At 41.1% G+C, this 20,520-nt stretch overlaps 3 protein-coding genes across 6 annotated transcripts in view; 1 reads left to right on the plus strand and 2 right to left on the minus strand.

Moving 5' to 3' along the window:
* LOC139607977 (connector enhancer of kinase suppressor of ras 2-like) overlaps positions 1–9,036 on the minus strand; it is a 29,954-nt gene extending 20,918 nt beyond the window's left edge. For 2 of the 4 annotated variants that reach the window (XM_071461374.1, XM_071461373.1), the window contains exons 1-4: positions 8,906–9,036; positions 4,131–4,294; positions 1,817–2,019; positions 600–687 (exon numbers count right to left, since the gene is read on the minus strand). In XM_071461374.1, coding sequence (XP_071317475.1) covers positions 600–687; positions 1,817–2,019; positions 4,131–4,294; positions 8,906–8,969 — 519 coding nt within the window. In that variant the 5' untranslated portion in view covers positions 8,970–9,036. Of the gene's footprint in view, positions 1–599; positions 706–1,816; positions 2,020–4,130; positions 4,295–8,905 lie in introns of all 4 variants that reach the window. The other 2 variants (XM_071461372.1, XM_071461371.1) reach the window with 1 other exon arrangement.
* A 3,381-nt stretch (positions 9,037–12,417) lies between these two features.
* nlrc3l1 (NLR family, CARD domain containing 3-like 1) lies at positions 12,418–18,396 on the plus strand. Its single transcript, XM_071460568.1, has 7 exons — positions 12,418–12,505; positions 13,536–13,818; positions 14,861–14,962; positions 15,163–15,240; positions 15,342–15,450; positions 15,555–15,795; positions 15,895–18,396. Exons 2-7 carry the CDS (start codon positions 13,634–13,636, stop codon positions 17,490–17,492), a joined length of 2,313 nt encoding a protein of 770 aa, XP_071316669.1. The 5' UTR covers positions 12,418–12,505; positions 13,536–13,633; the 3' UTR covers positions 17,493–18,396.
* Positions 18,397–18,837: 441 nt separating this feature from the next.
* LOC139607582 (interleukin-1 receptor accessory protein-like) lies at positions 18,838–20,506 on the minus strand. Its single transcript, XM_071460570.1, has 5 exons — positions 20,214–20,506; positions 20,096–20,137; positions 19,948–20,010; positions 19,640–19,769; positions 18,838–19,153 (listed from the first exon to the last, which is right to left on the minus strand). Exons 1-5 carry the CDS (start codon positions 20,356–20,358, stop codon positions 18,976–18,978), a joined length of 558 nt encoding a protein of 185 aa, XP_071316671.1. The 5' UTR covers positions 20,359–20,506; the 3' UTR covers positions 18,838–18,975.
* Positions 20,507–20,520: the final 14 nt, after the last annotated feature.

Here is a 20,520-nt window from a genome sequence, read left to right on the forward strand (position 1 = left end):
ATCTTCAGTCATCTTCTAAGCACTGACAGTTGTAATTTATAAAACTAGAGCATGTGTGCCTACACGGAAAGTTCATTCATTCTCATTAGCTAAACCTGAAGTAGTTAAATATGCATACAGTATGTCAATGATGTTTTAACAGTTAAATGGATTGCAGAATTTCTTTGTCTCTCTTTACTCCTGTTTAAATATGTATATGGATGCAATGTGTGCAAAAATAGGAGCTGTGTTATGGTATTACAGGCTCTAGACTGATGTTTATACAAGGAATTAAATGAGATGCCGCTTCAGTTTTTTCTGTATCAAGCGCAACACATTTTCTAAACTTCAGCTTTTAAAAACAGATGCACATATACAGTCTATGTATAATGTACAGATATTTCTATAACTATTCAATATATGAACACAATTTTGGACCCTTTTGGACATGTGTGTTTTACAACTGAGACAAGGTCTAGTGTATTTTGGCATTACTATAGTATTGATATGTGGGAAATGAGGTTACTATTATCTAGTTAAGCTATTTTGATTTAAAAACATTTAAAACATTTACAGGGTCTGAGCTGTATATTATAATATTATATTGTACATTTTTTTACCTGTTGTACAATTGTTGTGAGCTCAAGACAAAGCTGGATCACATTGTTTCTGGTCACAGAGTAATCTGCCACTGCAGCAAATGGAGACCTGAAAAAGAAGGAGCACCTGGAATGAACCATTAGATCATTCTTCCTTTGAGACTAAATCACTGGTAAATCTGTGGGAACATTTCCAAACACACAATTATGCGCATCAGTGCACATACGTGCGCACACACACACACACACACATTTGGATTATTTCATTTCAATCCATGTTAAAGAGTTTTCTACTGGACATAAAGTCAGATTTTAGAGACTAGTGAAACATTAAATGATTAATGTACATAAATTGTATAAAAATAGCATAATAACAATATAAATATAAAAAATAGCAGTAGCATAAAAATAGTAAATACCAAACGTCAGAACTAATACACTTAAACAATCTTTTTATTCTAATTTACACTCACTCAGTCAACAATTATGGACTTTCAAAATAAAAGGAGGCATAGATTATTGAATTGTAATTAGAATGGATGCTGCAGAATATGGCTGCCTCTATGGTGGAAAAAGAAACAGCAAATCACTTTGTTATTTCTGTTGAATGTCGTCTGCTTTGAACTTCCAAACTCATCAAACACACACAGACACAAACAGACGCAAACACACACATTGGCACAATCCCACAGAGAAGCAAGGGATAAAGCAACATATAAATAGACTTGCTCAGTGCCTTTTTGCCCACCCTGTCAAAATCTACTTATATAAGGCCTTTACTCATCTTTTCTTGTCAGCTAATTGGTCATGGACATAACATAAAAAACAAAACTGGTCTGTATGTGGTAAGAATTGGAGTCTCCACAAAAGAACCAATGCATCATGCCAGATAAACAAGACTGTCTCATCCTTTTTGAAGCCACTTCTTCTATATTTAATCTGATGCATTACAGCAGCACAACTGGTGTGTTATTTTTCAACCAGTGTGAAATGTTAAGAAAATGTAAAATTCAAATAGTCCCTCATATCCAGTCCAACCCAGAGTTGCTTAAAAATAAAGTATGTATTTAAGCTAAACTTCATGGCTAAAATATGCTCAAGGACCAAATTTTCATTGAACAAGGAGGAAAATCTGAGACAAAATGAGTCTGAACCAATGAACATGTAAGTATGTGTGTTTACACATGCCTTTTAACATGTTTGAATGTATAACAGGTGCAGCGTTTTGCAAATCTCACCTGTCCAGCCACGCCAGAAGGCTTTTGGCTGCAGCGATCAGGTCCACCACGGAGGTAAGAAAATCATTGGGTAGCTTATGTGTGGCTCTGCCGTCGTAATGGCCGCTGCGCCGCCTGCCTGTGATGAAGTTCTGCAGGTTCTTGGCAGATGCATTAAGCTTATGAGAAAGAGTCTTCAGATTCTCAGTCTCCAGCCCATAATTCTAGAGGAGAGAGGAAAGTAAATTCACTTTGTTTGACCAGTTTGTCAGTGTTTGTTTTGACTGCAATGCATTCCAGGAATTTCTCCAGCGTGGAGACCGAAGTGCAATTGTTTTCGTGACACTGCTCTGTGAATAAAAAGACTACTGGCAGACCAGCCCACCTTGTCACACTACCAAAGATGCTGCTCATATGATGAACATGTGAGGAATAAAACCAGCGACCCATCTGCCCTGCCCCGCTCTCCTCCAGCTGTCACTTTGCATGCGTAAGGACAGCAGAACGCTCATTACCCTGTGCGTCAAACTGCACGTGCGGGCCTGTGGGCGTCTGACTTTCTTGGGAGGAGAGAGCGCGGCAGGAGGGCCACTAATCATATTTAATACAGCAGTGCCTGAGAGACTTAAAACTAAATCCCAGTTACGTAAGGAGCTTTGAGGCTGAAGCAGGGCCCCCCCTGTGCAGCAATGCAGGATGAGAGGACTTTAGATTCAGATTGCATCTGTGACCTCGGCCCACTAAATCTCCATCCAGTCTCACTGTGTCTCTCAGGCAAACACAAACCCGTCCTCATCTCCATTCTACCCTCTCACCTTCATTCCTTGTTTTAATCAGTTCTTTCCCAACTCTTCCCTTTTATCTTCCCTCAGGGTAACAGTCCATTGTGTCGCGCCTTTGACACTGCTTCAGACTTTGTTATAAAAGTAGTAAATGCTGTGTATCATTGGACTGTTCCACTGATTGAGTGGAACAGTCAATCAGTACTACTATTATTTGTCAGTGCACAAATAATAGTAGGATATGAAAAGGAAGGAAATGACAGCATCTTAAGAAACGACTCGGCAGGGTGCTACAGGTAGATGTCACACCTACAATATCCTTCTTAATCTAAAGAGAGCTTTATACATTTATTTCAATAAACGATTAATCATTTGACTCATTTTTAAGCATAACTTTTAGCTCCTTAAATATGAGGATGTGTTGCTTCTCTCTTCTACGCTGAACGTATCTTTGGGGTTAGGACCATTGGTTGCACAAAATAAGCCATTTGGAGACGTCACCTTGGGCTCTGGGATTGTAACAGGCATTTCCCCCTGTTTTGTGACATTTTATGTACCAAACAAATCATGGCTGCATTGATAAAATAATCTGCAAATAAACCTTTGAAGACAACAATTTGCAGGCCAAAAGAGGTGACCTATGAGTTTTGAACTTTTGTGAGGTAACAGAGGTCTAAATCAAGAATCAAAGATCCCAAACTGCAGTAAACACACCAATGAATAACTGGAGAAATAATGAAAGCAAAGTTTTCCAGAGTTAAAATGTTTCACCTGCAAATTAAAGGAAAACTTTTCTGAGTGAATACATTAATTAAAATGTAGGGTTAGGGAGGAAATTCATGTTCAAAGACAAAATGGACATTTGATAAAGCCTCTCCTGTGAGAGGATAAATGCTACATTCCTGGACTGGGCAGGACAGGTCACTACAGCGACACGTGGAGTGAGTGTTTCACACTTAATATGATGCTCTAACTACTTCAGCAGCACTTCAGCTCAACAGCTGGACAGCAGTCTATCGTGATGACACATGTTTCTGAGACGAAGTGCACAAATCAGTTTAAGAGGAGGCTGTAATCCATGTCAGCGCTAACGACAGCTGTAAGATTTGCGTGTGGAGGATATTTTGGCCAGATTATTAACTCTGGTAGAATTTGCTGTGATGTACTGAGGCCTAAAGCAGTTTCCAGTTGTGAAGTCTAAAGCCTTTAGTGATATATTTGAGAATATCGGGTTTATTCTGACAAATCAAACCAAAATTAAATAATTCCTGGGATAACTGACATTGTTAACTGATTATCAGATTCATGGATGATGACTTAAATACAGCTAACACATAACTATCAGCTGAAATCATACAAACACAAAATGTCGGTTTTTCAGGGCTGAAAAACAACCTCGTTTTCTAGCTCGATCACAACACTTTTTTAAGTATCTTATAAACTGAGGAGGCACCAAATGTGCCACACAAACTTCATTCCACAGCAGTGGTCCGTGACTCTTTGAAGAAACAGTACAAAGTAGTGGGAAGACAGTGTGGGAAGCTTGGACTCACCAGAGCACAGAGTAAGTCCACAGCCTCCAGTATAAGCTCCTGGTGGCCGATTCTGGACACTCCCAAATCCTCCAGCTCCTGGTGGGTGATACGCAGCAGCTGGTCCCCCCCTACTTTCTCCTTCTCGAAGGTCTTGATGTACTGCTGCAGGCAGTCGTCCAAGCCTGCGGGAGCCACACAGGATGACAGGAAAACTTTCAGCACAGCACGTCATTTTGTTCGCTGGCAGTATCAGATTTTCAGATTTCTTGTGAAATCTCTATATTTTCCAATACAGCTTGATATCATTTTCCTTGCCAGAATTCGTGCAGTAAATCTGTAAGGTATGAACACAGGTTGTGTTCGGTTGTATCCTGTGAAACAATCTGTGTCAGACAAGAAATGTGACAGATTCCTCCTCATCAACAGTCCCAAGGTGCATTTTCAGTTTCAAACTAGAAAAAGCTTTCAACTAAAAAAGTGTCAATACGCAGCAAACTTAACATCTTTCACTGCTGGAGCAGGTGTGAAGTCTTTCAGGGAAGCAGTTGATGAAGTGCCGCGCTAAAACAAAGTGTCTCATTCTGTAACTCCTGTCTGCATCAGGGTTTTTAGCTTATAAAGTGAGTTTTATAACTGGAAACTGGAAACACATTCATAAATATCAGAAACTCTTAGAAAATGCAACAAAAAAAATCCCACAAGTTCTGCTACAGACTTAAATGAGACCTCTGTCTGACAACAGAGATGGCACGGTGGTGTTGACTTCGGCAACACGGCACTGAATTGCATTTTAGGCGTTAATGATATTGCGTCCGCCCTCTGCACTTCGCCATAACCACATACAGTTAAGTTGAAACCAGGAACATAATAAAAAACTCAACAAATAGATCTTTGCTCTGCAGATACAATTTGATTTGAGAGCTGATGTTTCTGCATCATGGTTTCTGAAGCAAACACATAAATGAGCTGGAAAAACTGATGCTTATTTTTATATATGTCAAAGCTAAATGTCACTAGAAAGTGCTCTGCATGCTAACTGGCCATCCTTTTACCAGTGGGGACAGAGAGAGTGGCCTTTGTGGGGCTGTCTTCTATACACTCGGTCTGGTCTGTTTCCATTTTCTCAGTGAGAGCAGGACACACACACACACACACACACACACACACACACACACACACACACACACACACACACACACACACACACTGACAACTCTTTGCTCATCTCATCTTTTCATCGCTGTGGACCAATCATATACATGTGACTCAGTGCTGTGCCTAAACCTGATCAGGCATTCACACTGGGTTTAGCTGGCAGCTAAACGGTGGAGAGGAAACATAGGGTGTTTCATGGTTTTGCATAAAATTTAAAGGCTTAACTAATCAGCCTCTTTACCAAGTTGATTGAGGCTCATTACGTCAATGAAGTATTCCCCATGTTGTCATAGAAACCATGAAGCAGGGTTTTGGCAGGGACTCTCCCGCAGGACAAAATAAAGAAATAAGTGAAGAGGGGACATGATGCTTTCCAAAAAGTGACTGCATGGTAGCGAGAGGCATCTAACTAACGTAGCTGCTGATTTCATAAGCGAAAATTCAAAAACTCCCAGAGGATTTAGCATTTTCAAATGTCATCGTCAGGCATCATGTTCTGCTGGTTTGATGGGTGCTGAATAAACAAAGGTTATTACTATAATTGAAACGGGAGAGTTAAGTCTCACATCAAAGAGAAGTGAGATTAAGCCGAGTCACATTTATTTTTAGAGCACATTCAAAAACAACACAAGCTGACCAAAAAGCTCTTCAGAAAAAAATCGATAAACGCCCAGGCAGTAAAATCTGAATAAAAGACTAAAAAAAAAAAAACAACCGCACGGCACACAGCAACAACAACAACAAACACAGTCAAAGGCACAGAAAAAGAAAAAACATCAAATGGATCCAAACGCTGAAGAATAATAGTGCAAATTAAGCCTGTACTTAAAGGAATCAATGGATATGGTGGATCTGATAGAGAGGGAGACACTGTTCCACAGTCCGGGGGCTGCAACAGCAGAGGCCCGTCACCACCGAGCTTAGATCTAGAAGATTACTGTCCATGAATGCTAAAGTTTGGTGGGTTTAACTGAACCGCTATATCTAGTCACATGACTCAAGCAGAACAGTCATAGACGTCCCTGCTAAATGGGGAATACTTCGCTGATTGCGCTGAGTAAATCTCCACTACATCAATTTTCCCGTCCATTTCATTCGGGGGTCAGATTATCAGGCACGCTGAGGAGAAATTAAAAGCACAGCGCTGACACATCCTGATCTCCATTCCAGATAATCCGCTGGTAATGTGAGGTAAGAGATATATCTAAGGCTGTTTAGCATTGTTGTAATGGATTTGTGTTAATCTGACTTGTCATTGATCACTGTCGGTGAGTGTGTCAGACAAGGGGAGAGTGGGTGTGCAAGAAAGACTGAGAGAGCGCAAAGATAAAACTGATACACTTCATGAAACATGAACTACACTAATGCAGACTGTCAGCGAGAGGAAAGAGATTATACTAAGCCTGCATTAAGTCTGCGCCTCAAAACACACAGACAATTAATAAAAACAAGACTGAAAATGGACATATCACACGTGTTTGCACAGCTAAGTTTGCTCGTCAAGAGCAAATTTTTCAGTCAAAGCTGGAATTCTTTTCTCTTGTGTGATGAGAATCTCTTCTGTAAAGCGGCTTTGTCACAGCTGGGAATGGAGCGTCTTCCTCGCACAAAACACTGACAGGGAGGGGTGCAGAGTGGGATTGTGGGAAGGTCACAGGGTGCCCCTATTTGGCCTCCAGTGACATCAGAGAGCGGTATGCTAATAATGGATCTGTGAATGCAAACAACAAAATGCTGCCGTTCCTCAGGAGCTGAGAATGGATGTGAGACCCCCCCCCCCCCCCCCCAGTTTCCTCTCTCACAGTGTCTCTAAGTGCCACTCTGTCCCTCACTTTAAATTACCATTACTCGGCTCTGGGCACAAGAATCGTCTCTGCTCCACTTGTCAGATGTGGGACACTGAAGAGCCCGTGCTCACATCCAGTGTCCGCTTCTTGCTCCCTACATTTCTCACGTTTGCTATCAGCTTATTTACAGATCTGCTCAGATCTCATTTCAACTGTTTAACTGGTCTTTCTGTCTTTGCCTCTCTCTACATCCTCTCATCGCTGTGTCTGTATCAGCCGTGCGTTTGCATTTTGTGTCTTTAGTGCCGCAACACATTCTGAACATCCTGTTTCAATGGCAGCATCAGATTCAGGTACAATTTATAAAACACACCACTCATACAGAGTGAGAGGTCTGATCATCACATTATGTCTGAGCCAGCAGAAAGAGGCCTGCAGGCTTAGAGTTATGACTAACTGTGTGTGTGTGTGTGTGTGTGTGTGTGTGTGTGTGTGTGTGTGTGTGTGTGTGTGTGTGCGCGTTGGTCTTGAGGCAGTAAAGATGTATGCATGTGTACGTTTCATCTGGAGCATCTCTGAAGGGCTGTGGCCTGACACGTGAGCACGTGGCTCTGCAAAACAACACACAACAACACTGAAACCATTACAGTGCTGACAGACAAGTGCACAGACCAGGGCAGCACCCTCCTCCTGCCTTTAACATTTTCTCTTACGTTTTGTATAATTTGGTAGTGACAGGCTGCCTGTGGTGATACATTTGTAATGCAAACAGACAAAAAGCAGCAACGCACTGAGCAATGTGTGCCCCTGGAAGTGTCCTGATAGGCTTGTGTGGGCCACTTACACCGAGTCTTTGGAGACCGAATGAGGAGACAGTTTTCCTCTGAGGAACTTCTCACCCAACGCAGCTACCAAATCCCATGAATCATTAATTCATTTCAACAGCTGTACATTAATATATTCAATTTAGCAGTTTCTCTGAATGCCCAGACTCTCATTAATTACAGCACAAACATTACTTTCTCTCTCAGCAGCTACTGGCCTGAGGAGTCACCACACTGGACCCTATCTGTGCACGTCAATTTGAAGCTCATTATTCTGCTGGATGTTTCCCACATTTAAAGAGACGCTCTAATTTACACTAAAACGCTCTTGTGTCTGACTTCAGAGCTCATATAGGATGCTGTTAAATACTGCTGGATGAATCTCACCTAAGGTTTCAGTGCACTGTGGGCTTTTTTTAAAACTGTTTAATCTCGTCTCAGGCCTACATGACGCTCTTCTAAGTCAGCTGTGACTTCTTAATGACTTGGAGCATCTGTGGATCAACATTTCGCACAAAGCCACGATATTTGTATCGTTGCACTGCCGCGATAGTTCCTATTTTATCCATGCACATGTAAAGCTTGAACCTCTCCGCACAGATTCTGACCCCAGATCCAGAGAGACGGGTTAATTATTCGTGTGTAATTACTGGGTCTCCGCTGCGTTTCCCAGCCTCCTGCGTTAACAATAACCGCCGCAGGACACAATAGAGGTTTTGGGCTCTGGAGGACGTGTTGGTCCTCAGGGACAAGTCGTCTCCACATTGTAAGTGCCTGGAAAAATCGATCAAATGATTAAAGGCTGCGATTAAAAGCCTGTAGAAGGCGAGTGTCGATGAGAAAAAAAAAAAAAAAAAAAGCCCGAGGCTCAGCAGGTGTTTTGTTCTCTCTGGGCATCTCCTGTGAATCTGTGCAGAAACGCATTTCGGCTCGGAGCGAGCGGGAGCGCAGGACACCACAGCAGCGCAACAACAGCAGTTTGCTGGTCTCTGCTCGCATCTGGCCGCCGTCGTGCAGGAAGCCTTACCTTTCATCCAGTCCACCACCTGACCGGAGCTCCACTTGCTCACAGGCTCCATAACCAGTGCCATGGCAGAAGTTTGTCTTGTTCACGCCTGACAAAAGAAAAACACTCCCAACAACCCCGCTCCCGCCCCCCCACCTCCCTCCCTCCCTCCCACCCCTCCTCCTTCAAAAAATAAAGAATATTAAAAAAAAAAAAAAAAAGAAAGAAAGAAAGAAAGAAAACGAAACAAATTAGTTAAATCTCTATTTTTTTTTCTCCGCTGGGGGTTGGGTGTTTACAAACAAAAAGAAGCAGGTCCAAAAGGTCCAGTCTGAGCGCAGCCCGGCGGACTTGTGCACATTCCTGCGCTGCTTGCTCGCTTGAAAGAGCTCTTTTACTTGTCATTCACGTCAGGCTCAGTGGCGCTGATGGCGGTGGGTCGCTGCTGCCCGACCCCCCCCCCCCCTTTCCAAAATACATCCCAGTACCATCCAGAGCAGAGGAGGACAACGCACAGACTGTCGGTCACACTGGTGTCTGGAAAGGTTGGGCTCGCACTGAGCATCCTCCCTCACACACAGACATGGAGTCATAGCGCTCGCCGTGCGGAGGGTATGAGGGGCGATTAATGCCACGGGGGAGGCGGAGGGAGTGAGGGGGTGATGGGAATTGATGACATCAATTACAGGCCTGCCAGATTGTTGTTGGGAATAGGTGGTGAATGAAAGCAAAACGGGATTACGTGACAGCACTTTGTATTGCGAGTTTCAAGGTAGAGAAATTGACTGTTTTTTGTTTGTTTGTTTGTTTGTTTGTTTGTTACAGTACCAGGTAGAGTGGAAACAATGTAGTATTTAATATTCTTCCAGTGGTTTTAATGTTACCTGCCAAACACAGCTTCACAATCCTTCTGGACTAAGTAGGAATTTTTTTTGTAATTTTGGTTACTGACTATTTTTATGATTGAATCTACTTCATTAAACCCCCCCTGCCTAATTTGAAATCTTTATCCCAGCTGCACGGCCAGTGCAACAGTGGAGAAAGCTAAACTAATAGTCAATGGAAAATCTTCTGCATACTGCAACAATGTAAACACAACAGAAGTCGCTAACAGATTCATTCAGCACAACGGCAAATCAGACAATGGTTCCCCTGCTTCTCCTCCCCAGCCCCCCAGCCCCCCAGCCCCCCCCCCCCCCCCCCCCCCCCCCCGGCACTAATCGCCCCTCATACCCGCCACTGTTTCCCCTGCTGTCTTTGTGGCTGCTCACGCCTCCGTCACACAAAGCGCAGCGGAGTGGAAAGTCGTCGCTGTCTCGGCCACTAACGAGCCAAGGATGCCGACGTGCCCCTCTTTTTTTCCACCTAGGCTAACCTATAGGTACACAGCTCAGGGTATAAGTGTATATATGTTTGGGTAAATGCTGCACACTTTTCATTTCTACATGTTTGTTATTATTTACTACTGTGCTTTCTCTGTGTCATTATTTCTTTCATTAGGCTGAGGAAAATGTTTTTTTTTTTTTTAGGCCCAACAACTCTTTCATTAGTAGAATAACTAACAATGATTCAACAGCACAGATAAAAGATGAAAAGTGACTTGGCTGGTTCATTTACCTCGCATCAAATCAATGGGCCACATTAAAATGATAAATTCTCCAGAGAGTGAGTAAAGAGCTGTATGGGGCCAATGCAGCAGAAACCCCTACAGTGTTAGCACTGGCATCCAAGATGATCAATAATCATGAATAAATACAGAGGCAGAAAACCATACAGTGAGAAGCTGGATATGTTTTCCATTAGAAATGAAAGAAAAAATGAAATATATCATAATGATAAACAAACAAACAGGCTTTACAGCTCTTTCACCAACTGCAGAGCCCTTTTTAACCTTTATGAATCATATTTTGCTGTAGCCGGAAGAAAATTGCAGCCCTGCACTGGACATGCACACAAACACTCACAGTACAGTATCTGTCTTGTATAACAGCAGCACCATGATATAAATTCAGGTGAAAAGATCTGCCTCGTGAAGGGATGCAATGAATTAGGCCTACATAAAAAATGCTGAACCATGTTCATAATAGTCAATAGTCAATATTCCTCATTAATACTGAATGACTTTGATTAAGTCTTTATTAACTGCTATACAGACAAACTCCCTAAGTATGAAGAATGTCAAAGAGGAACTTGCAGGTGTTGGGGAGTGCTACTGCACATGAAAAAAAAAAAAGTTGTACAAAGAAAGCCATTTGTGGCTTCAAAACTTCAAGTGATGTCACCTGACTCAAATGATGTCACTTGAGTCAACGTCATTTGGGCTGAAGACTAGAAGTTTGAAAAATATTGTTGGTAACAAAGTTGCCAGGTTTTGACAAGAAAACAAGTTCATTTCTATAACATTGTTGAATTCATGGTGGGCAGTTTAAAGAATAAACATTTTCCATGTTTATTATCATTAATAATAATAATCATCATCATCATCATCACAATCATAAGAAATATTAGTTAAACAGGACACTGAATCAGAACTGACTGGGGCCTTCCCCTGTAAACTGTAACTCTGCCTTCCCAGTCATAGCAAATACCTGTTAAAATGTCCTGTGAAAAACACCTACTGCTGTCACTACACGTTTTGCTGCGTTAATGACTGAAGCAGTAAACTGACGATGACCTCTGTGCGCAGGCTCTGTTTGTTGCAGTGCTTTGAAACTTGGTAAACGCACATACCTCAAAACTGCTCTCATGTGCAGTTAAACTCCACTATAGATCTGAAACAATTTGTCGATTAAGGGATTAGTCAATTGACAGAAAAATTGTCGGGAACTATTTTGATAATGGATTCATTGTTTCAGTCATTTTGCAAAAGCCACATTTTAGATTTCACCCTGTCAACGGAGATTAGTCACGTATCACTGTAAACTGAATATTTGGTGGTTTTTGTGGCTTTTAGGACTTTTGCTCGAACAAAAAACATTTGATGATGTCACCTTAACAAACTTTTTTGAGATTTTTTAATACTTAATATATTATAATTTATATTATACACATGCATATATATCATATTAAATATAATATAATATATATTAAATGTTTTTAGACCAAACAATGAATCAAAAAATGATAATTATATGACTATGAAAAGAATCAGTGGTAAGATAAGCAGTTAGATAAGCGGTATAGATACTGGATGGATGGATGGATGGATGGATGGATGGATGGATGGATGGATGAATCAGTAGTTGTGGTGCTAATCCACTACATTTCAGAAGTCCCAATTTTTCAAAAGTTTCCCCCACTACATTTATTTGTACTTAAACCTCTGAAACCAGGACTTTTGCTTGCAACAAAGTGAAGCATACTGTGTGGTATGTCTACTTTTATCTGAATAAAAGACCTGAAAACTTCTTTACCACTGGATAATCCCCCTCCCCAAAGAAAAGCTGCCTGTTGGACGCATGTTTTTCACACTTCGGGCCACTAGGGGACAGAGTCTGCTTCACAGTGTGTCGCTGCTGATGTTTGGTCAAGAAAGAAGAAGAAACTTTGCTTCCTGAGTCGGAAAGAGACGGAGGGATGTTTTCTCCTCATGGCATAAATAAGTGGTAATAATGTGTTAATGTAAGTACCAATGCGTCTTATTTATATCTATGACCATTAAGAAAGCAATGTTATGCAACGTTATGTTTACATTAAGCTCACTTACCTTGGTTTAAGCTTCTTCTTCGTCTGTGTTAGTTTGCTTATTCCTATAATCAGAGTTACAAGCTAACCTCCTCAGGTAGCGTTAAATTATATCCCTTTGACATTATTTGGCAGGTGGAGGTCCTGGTGTTGTTGAGACATACTGACTGAGTCTGTCTCTGTCATGTGGAGAAGTCAATACGGAAGAGAAAAGTTGAAATAACCCCAGAAAAGTCCAAACTAGCTCAAGTAACAGTTAGCTAAAGCTGCTACCAGTGTTTCAGTCAGTCTGAAAGATATGCAGCTTCAGCTTATTACCAGTTTATTACAGTGTTTTCAAAGGGAACTCAAATTTAATATGAGGGCTCAAAAGTGGATAAAGGGATTTGAACAAAATTACAGTGACTTTTCCCAAAGTTGTATGCATCAAGTTTATGACAGCATTACAACAGAAAACAGAAACAAACATTAATAGACACACTGATGATTATGTCTGTGCTTTATTGCATTTGTTTATCCTCCTGTTCTCTACCTTCCAGTCTGTGACATGAACCTTTGTTATTTCAGTCACTTGCAAGTTCAGCAAACGAAAGTGCACAAAGCTCACACAATAACGATCAAGTGCCTGAAACTGCAAACCACAATGAAACTGAAACCATTACTACAGTTTACTGATTGTTACATTACTGTAGGTTGTTATGTCTGCAAACATATGTTCACCTGATTTACTGATCCTTATATCTCGTAACAAGCATTTGAATGAAGCATCTGATTTATTTGTTTGCACTTTTTTTGTTTAAAAGGTAAATATTTAGAAGTTTAATTGTGTACACCGAAACTCTGAAATTCTTAATGGTCTCAGTTGTCATTGGCAGTTTTCATTCATATGGTGTAAAGGTCTTTATACACCCTGCTAGAGACGTTGAAAGCTGATATGTTGTTTTCTTCCACATCTGTTCTTCTGCAGGTACAGACAGGTTGCTGTCCAGAGTCCAGCACTGGAAAACAAAAAGTGATCACTGTTGGTGTTCGTCATGTTAGTCATTGGCTGACCCTCTCTGTGACATGATGGACGACACTGAAATGGAGGCAGTGGCCTCGCTGTCAGGTAGTTCTTCAATTGGGGAAGCAGTGTCTGGCAGAGGAGTGAATCCACAGGGTGAATCTAATGAAGATGATGAGCTCTACTACATCCCTGAGAGAAGACCATCGCTGGACCTTGGACAGATTCCAATGGATACCGGACAATGGTACTAAGAACATTTTCACATACAATCCCTCAGGATCCTCTGTACCACTGTTGGGTAGTATTTTTATGGCAAGAGGTGAAAAATACAGCTTAATTAGTAAAATAACAACAAGTCTTCTTGGTGATATAGAGACTATAGTCTTTATGTCTATGGGAGAAACCATAAGGTTATCATGTATTGTCTACAGAGGCTACAGGTGGACTGAAAGAAAACTAGACTTCTGCTGCTTCATCAAGTTTTTTTTTCATTTTCAATTTCCACGTATTGTCAATAAAATATATGAATAATCAGGTGTTATATACCTGAATTTAATGTGATGAATGTATCACAAAAATACCTTTGCTTACAATTCTACTTTTTTAATACTTAAGTCATTTTTATGCCTGTGTGCCGACAGCCCGGGCTGGAGGCGTATTGTTTTCAGGTTGCCCGTACGTACGTAAGTCCATCCATCCGTCTGTCCCATCTCATGGACACACTATCTCAGTGACGCCTTGACAGAACTTCTTCAAATTTGGCACCAGTGTTCACTCAAGGATGAACTCATTAGATTTTGGGGGTCAAAGGTCAAGTTCACTTGACCTCACTTTTTAGCCATTACTCAAGACGTCACACAGCAATTATGACAAAATTTCACACAAATGGTTAATATTTCATATGACTCTGGGTATACAGGGATGTAACCTGAAACTAGTCTGAGTTGGGGAGGCATACAACCGCAAGGCAGTAATTCTAGTTTTACTTTGGATTTTAGAAGATGAAACAAGAAAACTGAAGCAGCAGTTCAAGGAGAAAAATAAACATGAAATTAATCATAATACAAGATGGGATTAAATCCATGCTTGTCCATCAACCTTCAAAAGTTTTTGTCGCCCCTAATTCAAACACCCTAGACTTGATGACCTTGGTGCTACTTGTGAAAGACATTGAAGCTTAAATTGGACTGCTTATCTGACATGTGCTATGGAAGTCGGTGATTGCTTGTTATGTGGCCTCTAAGAAATTAACAAACTGTCTTTTTCCACCTTTTTTTTTTTTTCAGGCCGTATGTGGGCCGGGGCCCATCTCCAGCTATGAGCTACATGTCACTGACAACTTCAGGGAGCTCAGTCGAAATGGATGATGAAGATGGATCTTTCACAAGGTGCAAACAAGAAAAAGCATTCAGCAAAACTTAAATCAGTCTATAAATTTATACATTCATCACATCCATAAATCCAGGAAGCAGCTGTGCCTAACAATGTACTGTAACTTGCCGTTACTCTTATTGTCTCCATTGAGAACTGTAGTATAACCTTTTAGTTACACTAATGCCACTAAGTCCTCTTGTCTGCCTGATTTAAGGGTCGAGCTGCAAAGAACAGATTCATACTCTAGCTGCTACTCCTTTGACAGCGACGATTGTGAAAAGAGAACCCCCAAGTAAGAAATACACGCATGACAAGGCACTGACACATTTGTGTGTGACTACATACTAGATTGACAATAAATATTTTTAAATGTCTCCACTGTGGCCTCACCAGGGTTAAAAGCAAAGATGAAACTGTCTCAGAGCCCTCTGACACACCTGAGTTAGTCCAACCCAGGAATGAGAGTAGACATCCTTCTCTGACAGTGTCATTCACATTCAAGGTCAGTTTGTGTTCCTCTACTGCATCAGTTTGCAAGAAATTAAATACAAAACATCCCTCAGTTGACGACAGCAGCACTGAATTTGATCCTTCTTTTGGAACCAGGCTATCAGTAACACTCTTGGGAGGTTGTCCGAGGGGGATGTAATGAGATTCAAGACGATGCTGTGGAGGCGTTACCCACAGTCATTCAGCACTCCTCCCCAAGGCATGGACAAAGTGGACCTTGTGGACCGCTTGCTCGAGTGCTACAGCCTTGAAGTATCTTTGCAGATCACCAAAGCCGTTCTTGAGGAGATAGGGCACAAAAGGCTGGTTAATTATCTCCAGAGTCTGTGCATCAGAAGTAAGTACACACCTGTTTGTCTTATTACTATAAATTTAATCTTAATGAAAGGGGTGGATGATACAATTTATTTATATATACACTTTTTCCTTTTTTCAGATGAAGTGCGTCACGATTTATGTGAGACTTTGAAGAGGAAATATGGTGAGGTATGTGAGGACTTGCCCATGCAGGAAGAGAAGAGGCAATTTGACGATGTCTTCACTAATCTTTTCATAAGCTCAACATGTGATAATGGCCCAAATATTGAACATGAGGTCATGAAAATAGAAAAACTGGACAGCAACCGGGAAGCAGGGTCAAGCGTTTCTACCAAGGAAATTTTTAGCACTGAAAGGCTGGTGCACTCCAACATAAGGTTAATATTGCTCACTGGAGTGGCAGGGTCAGGGAAGTCGATGGCCATCAGAAGGTTAGTCCTCGATTGGATTGAAGAGCAGTCCCAGCAGCACTCGTCCTTTTTGTTTCCTTTGCCGTTCAGAGAACTCAAACAGTTTGAGGGCTCCAGGATCTCCCTGTTGGAAATAATACAAACACTCTACCCAGAAACAAAAAAACTGAGGGATGAGGATTATAAATGTGAAGACTGCCCAATAATGTTTGTCTTTGATGGTCTTGATGAGTACAGTGGGAAGCTTGACTTTGAAAACACTGAGCTTCTCGGTGACCTTACAGATCTGACCACCCTGAATATCATTGTGGTCAACCTCCTCAGAGGGAGACTGCTCTACCGTGGCCTATTCCTGGTCACTACTCGGTCGCAAGTGAGGCGTGCCATTCCTTGGGATACTCATTATGATGAGATAGAGGTCCGAGGATTCTGTGACCCTGAAAAGGACGAGTTCTTTAAGAGGAGATTTAAGGATCCAGATCAAGTAGCCCGAGTTATCGCCTATATCAACTCTTCCAAAACCCTCCGCATCATGTGCCACCTCCCCTTGTTCTGCTCACTGGTTGCTGATGAGTGCCTTCGAATATTTAGTGAACAGGGGACACAGGCAGAGCTGCCCAGGAGCATCACCTACATGTACACAAAGCTGGTGCTAGCACTCATTCGGCAGCATCGCGCATTTAGAGCTCCAGATCGTAACCCAGAGGAAGAAAGAGACTTTCTTATGAAACTTGGAAAGTTGGCCTTCAACATGTTGGAAAACGGCCAGTTCAAAATTACCAGGTCTGACTGGAAAGACACTGGAATCAGCGATGAGGAGGCAGTGATTAACAGTGGACTGTGCACACAATACGTCACAAAGCCATTCGTCTTGTTTCATGAGAAAGTCTTTAGCTTTATTCACCCCACTGTCCAGGAGTACCTGGCTGCTCTTTATGCATTTCTTTCCTTTACAAATCAGGGAAAGAACATTTTTGAGCAGCAACTGAGGGGCAAGTTCAAAGGGATGTTCAAGGGACACAAAGCCATGGAGCTGTACAAGAGCGCTGTGGACAGAAGCCTGCTCTGTGAGGACGGCAAACTGGACATTTTCCTACGTTTCCTGTTTGGACTGTCACTTCCAACCAACCTAGAACTCCTCCAGCCATTCTGCACTTCTCCTTTAAAATGGCCATCACTGATTGAAGATGCTGCTGCCCTCATCAGGAAGAGGACCAGAGAAAATCAGAGTCCTGGGAGGAATGACAACTTGCAGCGATGCTTGGAGGAGCTGGGTGTGTTAGCATCAGGAGCAGTATCCTCTTGATTTGACGCCTTTAAAACACTCATCACTGCACAGAATCATTGCACTACCAAATGTGTGTCAAGGCGTCCACTGAGTTCCAGTCAGAGGACAACTGGGTAAGACAGGTGCCTGTCCTAGTGAAGAAACATGTGTCTCTCCTGTTCATCCAACTTATGATTTTTTCACACTAATGGAGCTTTAAAGCATTTAAGACGCAAACATAATCCCCTCTTTAGTTCAACAGGGACATTAATGTACCACAGATGTGAAAACAGAGCATTTTAAAGAAATGGAGATGGTGTGATTTGATGTGTGTTATAATAGATTTCCAAAAGCTTAGAGTTGGCTGTAAGGGCTGTATGTTTTCCTGTTTTTATAGAATGCATATACAGTCAAAGATGTTTGGTATACATATTACTAAATATTGAGTTGAGCTCCCACCTAGTCTACTGTTGTGCTAGAAATGACTTAGAATTAGGTTTTAATTGCACTGTTAACACAATATCAGAGGAATATGACTCTTGCCTTTGTACAATTGGAAAATTATTATTGGAATATTTGCGAAAACTTCCTCAGGTTGCTCTTTTAAGTTTTGCTATTCAGTTACTCTTTGTTGGCTGCTTGTTGTTTTGGTATATAAGGCAGTAATCACACTGAAGCGCTGCAGTTCTTTAACAGAGAGCTAGATCGAATATTTTATTCATTCCCTTTGGTAAATTCAAATTGTGTATCCAACACGGCTAAAAAGCAGCTCTATTGTAATTCCTGTTGTTTACATCGCTGTGATATTGCTGGTCTCAGTGAATTAAGTTGAGGTTATGAAAATACTGACAGTGATACCCATTGGAAAAAAAAGTTACAAGTAAATGAAGCAATTACAAATAAATCTTTGATGTAAAAACCCCGGGGTTTCATCAGCACTGCACGCTTGAGTTTGTGAATGAATTGCCTGGTTCAACTTTGACTCATTATGTAATGTATTTTCAAATGCTTCATCAGTACACAAATTTAAGATGGCTCATCGCCAGCACACAGACAATGGAATGACATACAAACATAGCAAATAAACTTACACTATTCTCTCTATATTCTGCAGTTAAACGACAGTAACTTTGCGTAGTAGAGTCATGTAAATTACACTGATTTGACAGTTTATCGCAATTTTATCAAGGATGCATTCGGTTCCACATAAAGTGTTGTCTCTGGATGTCGTTTCCTTGGATAAAGAGGGGGGATCCTCAAAATGCTACATCAGATTTTTACATTCTAACACTACTAGTCTCACTGAAGGGAAGCCTTCAAAAGGAAAATTATGTGCTATTGTGGAACCAAATGCACCCCAAGTCACATTTACTCATCCAACTCGTCTTTGTCATAATTCTCCCACCCGACAGTGTAACGTGTAATGGTAAATTCACAGATTACGTTGATTCTTACCAATATGAATCATTTTGCAAGATAAAACATGGCTCAGAGAAATCAATTTTTTTTACATCAGTAACAGTCAGTGTTTCCTTTTTTCCCCTACACCTGAACCTCTTGTTGCTACTAGTTTTACATGCTTTTGGGCCATTCCAACAGCGCTCATCACAACACAGGTGAATGAGGAATTGAAGTCCTCTGATGTGACATTCTTCAACAGCAAACTTCTCTGTAGGATAGCACCCTCCGCCAAAGTTGACCTAAAACAAACAAGTCATTATAGCTGAGCTGTGAGTTTGTTACAATAATCATTGTCTACATTGCTTTCTAAAAACAGTCTGCAGAACTGAATCTGAGGCAAATTGTATATGGATTATTGCTGTGTTATGGTAATTTTGATTGAAGTGTTAATATTAGGGCTGCACAATTAATCAAAATAGTATACAAATTGCAATATGGCAAAGTGCAATATCAGAACTTCAAGAGATGCAAAATTTTTTTGATAAAGATAAAATGTGTCATAACATACATAAATGAAACACTGAAAGCCCGGCCTATGTATAATTTTCTCCAGATGTGAAGGAACATGCTGGTCTGGTACAAGACCCAACAAAAATCACATTTTTTATATTTTTTTCCCCCCAAGTTGAAAAAAAAAATTGTGACTCATCACAATATCTGCCATAATCGCAATATGATTTTTTTTTTGCATATCGTTCAGCCCTAGTTAACACCATAATACTCACTCCTCCGATTCTACTATTCCACCATTGCTGGAGATGTCCTCAGGGAAAGAGCCATTGACGAGCCAGTAGATAAGTGTCACCCCATCCTCACACTTTGTAAATGCATCACAGTGAAGTACCAGCGTCTCACCTTTTAGTCAGAACACACAGACCAGAGACCAGAAACACAACTTCAGTATATTTATGGAAACCCTTACAAATAGCTTCATAATAAAAATCCCCAGGAGCTGTCGCCCAATAACAGGCCCACTGTAAATGTCAGGAAACACTTTATGGCAGTTGGTAATTTGTGTGGGGACAGATGTTACCTAGATGAGCTTTTTTTTGGACTTGATCTGCCCCAATGATTTCTGGAGATCCATCCTCTGAAACTGAAGAACAGAATGACAAACATCAAGAACACAGAAACTGAATCACATCAAAATAAAATGTTGTCATCCACAAAACAAATTGTACCTGGAAATCCGTCTGCGAGCAGCAGACACAGAGAGCCCAGTGCTATTGCAGAGACACGTGTTAACAGCCAATGCCACAATATAATCAAAATGAATGGGTTGGTGTTATTAAATATTACCTTTGACAACAGATGACAGCTTCATATTGACTGCTCCAGTGAGAGGTTTTTGTTGCTCACTGCCGTTCGGAAATACTATATATACACAGAATTCACTTCCCCTTCTCCCACTCAAAACACATGTATGGACATTCAGAAAATACATTGGGGGATTTCCTAGCGAACTGGCCTACTCTTGCTGACACATCATTACATAAATCATAGTTCTCAGTCACCTGATTCCACTTATGTCATCAGTAAACAAGCAGGTGGTTTTAACTGTTGGAAACATAAACAAACCTCAAGCATGCACGTTTGAAGCATCATC

The sequence above is a fragment of the Trachinotus anak genome, unplaced genomic scaffold (assembly GCF_046630095.1).
Source record: "Trachinotus anak isolate AG129_WGS33_773 ecotype Australia unplaced genomic scaffold, CSIRO_AGI_Tana_v1 ptg000024l, whole genome shotgun sequence".
NCBI classification, from domain to species: domain Eukaryota; kingdom Metazoa; phylum Chordata; class Actinopteri; order Carangiformes; family Carangidae; genus Trachinotus; species Trachinotus anak.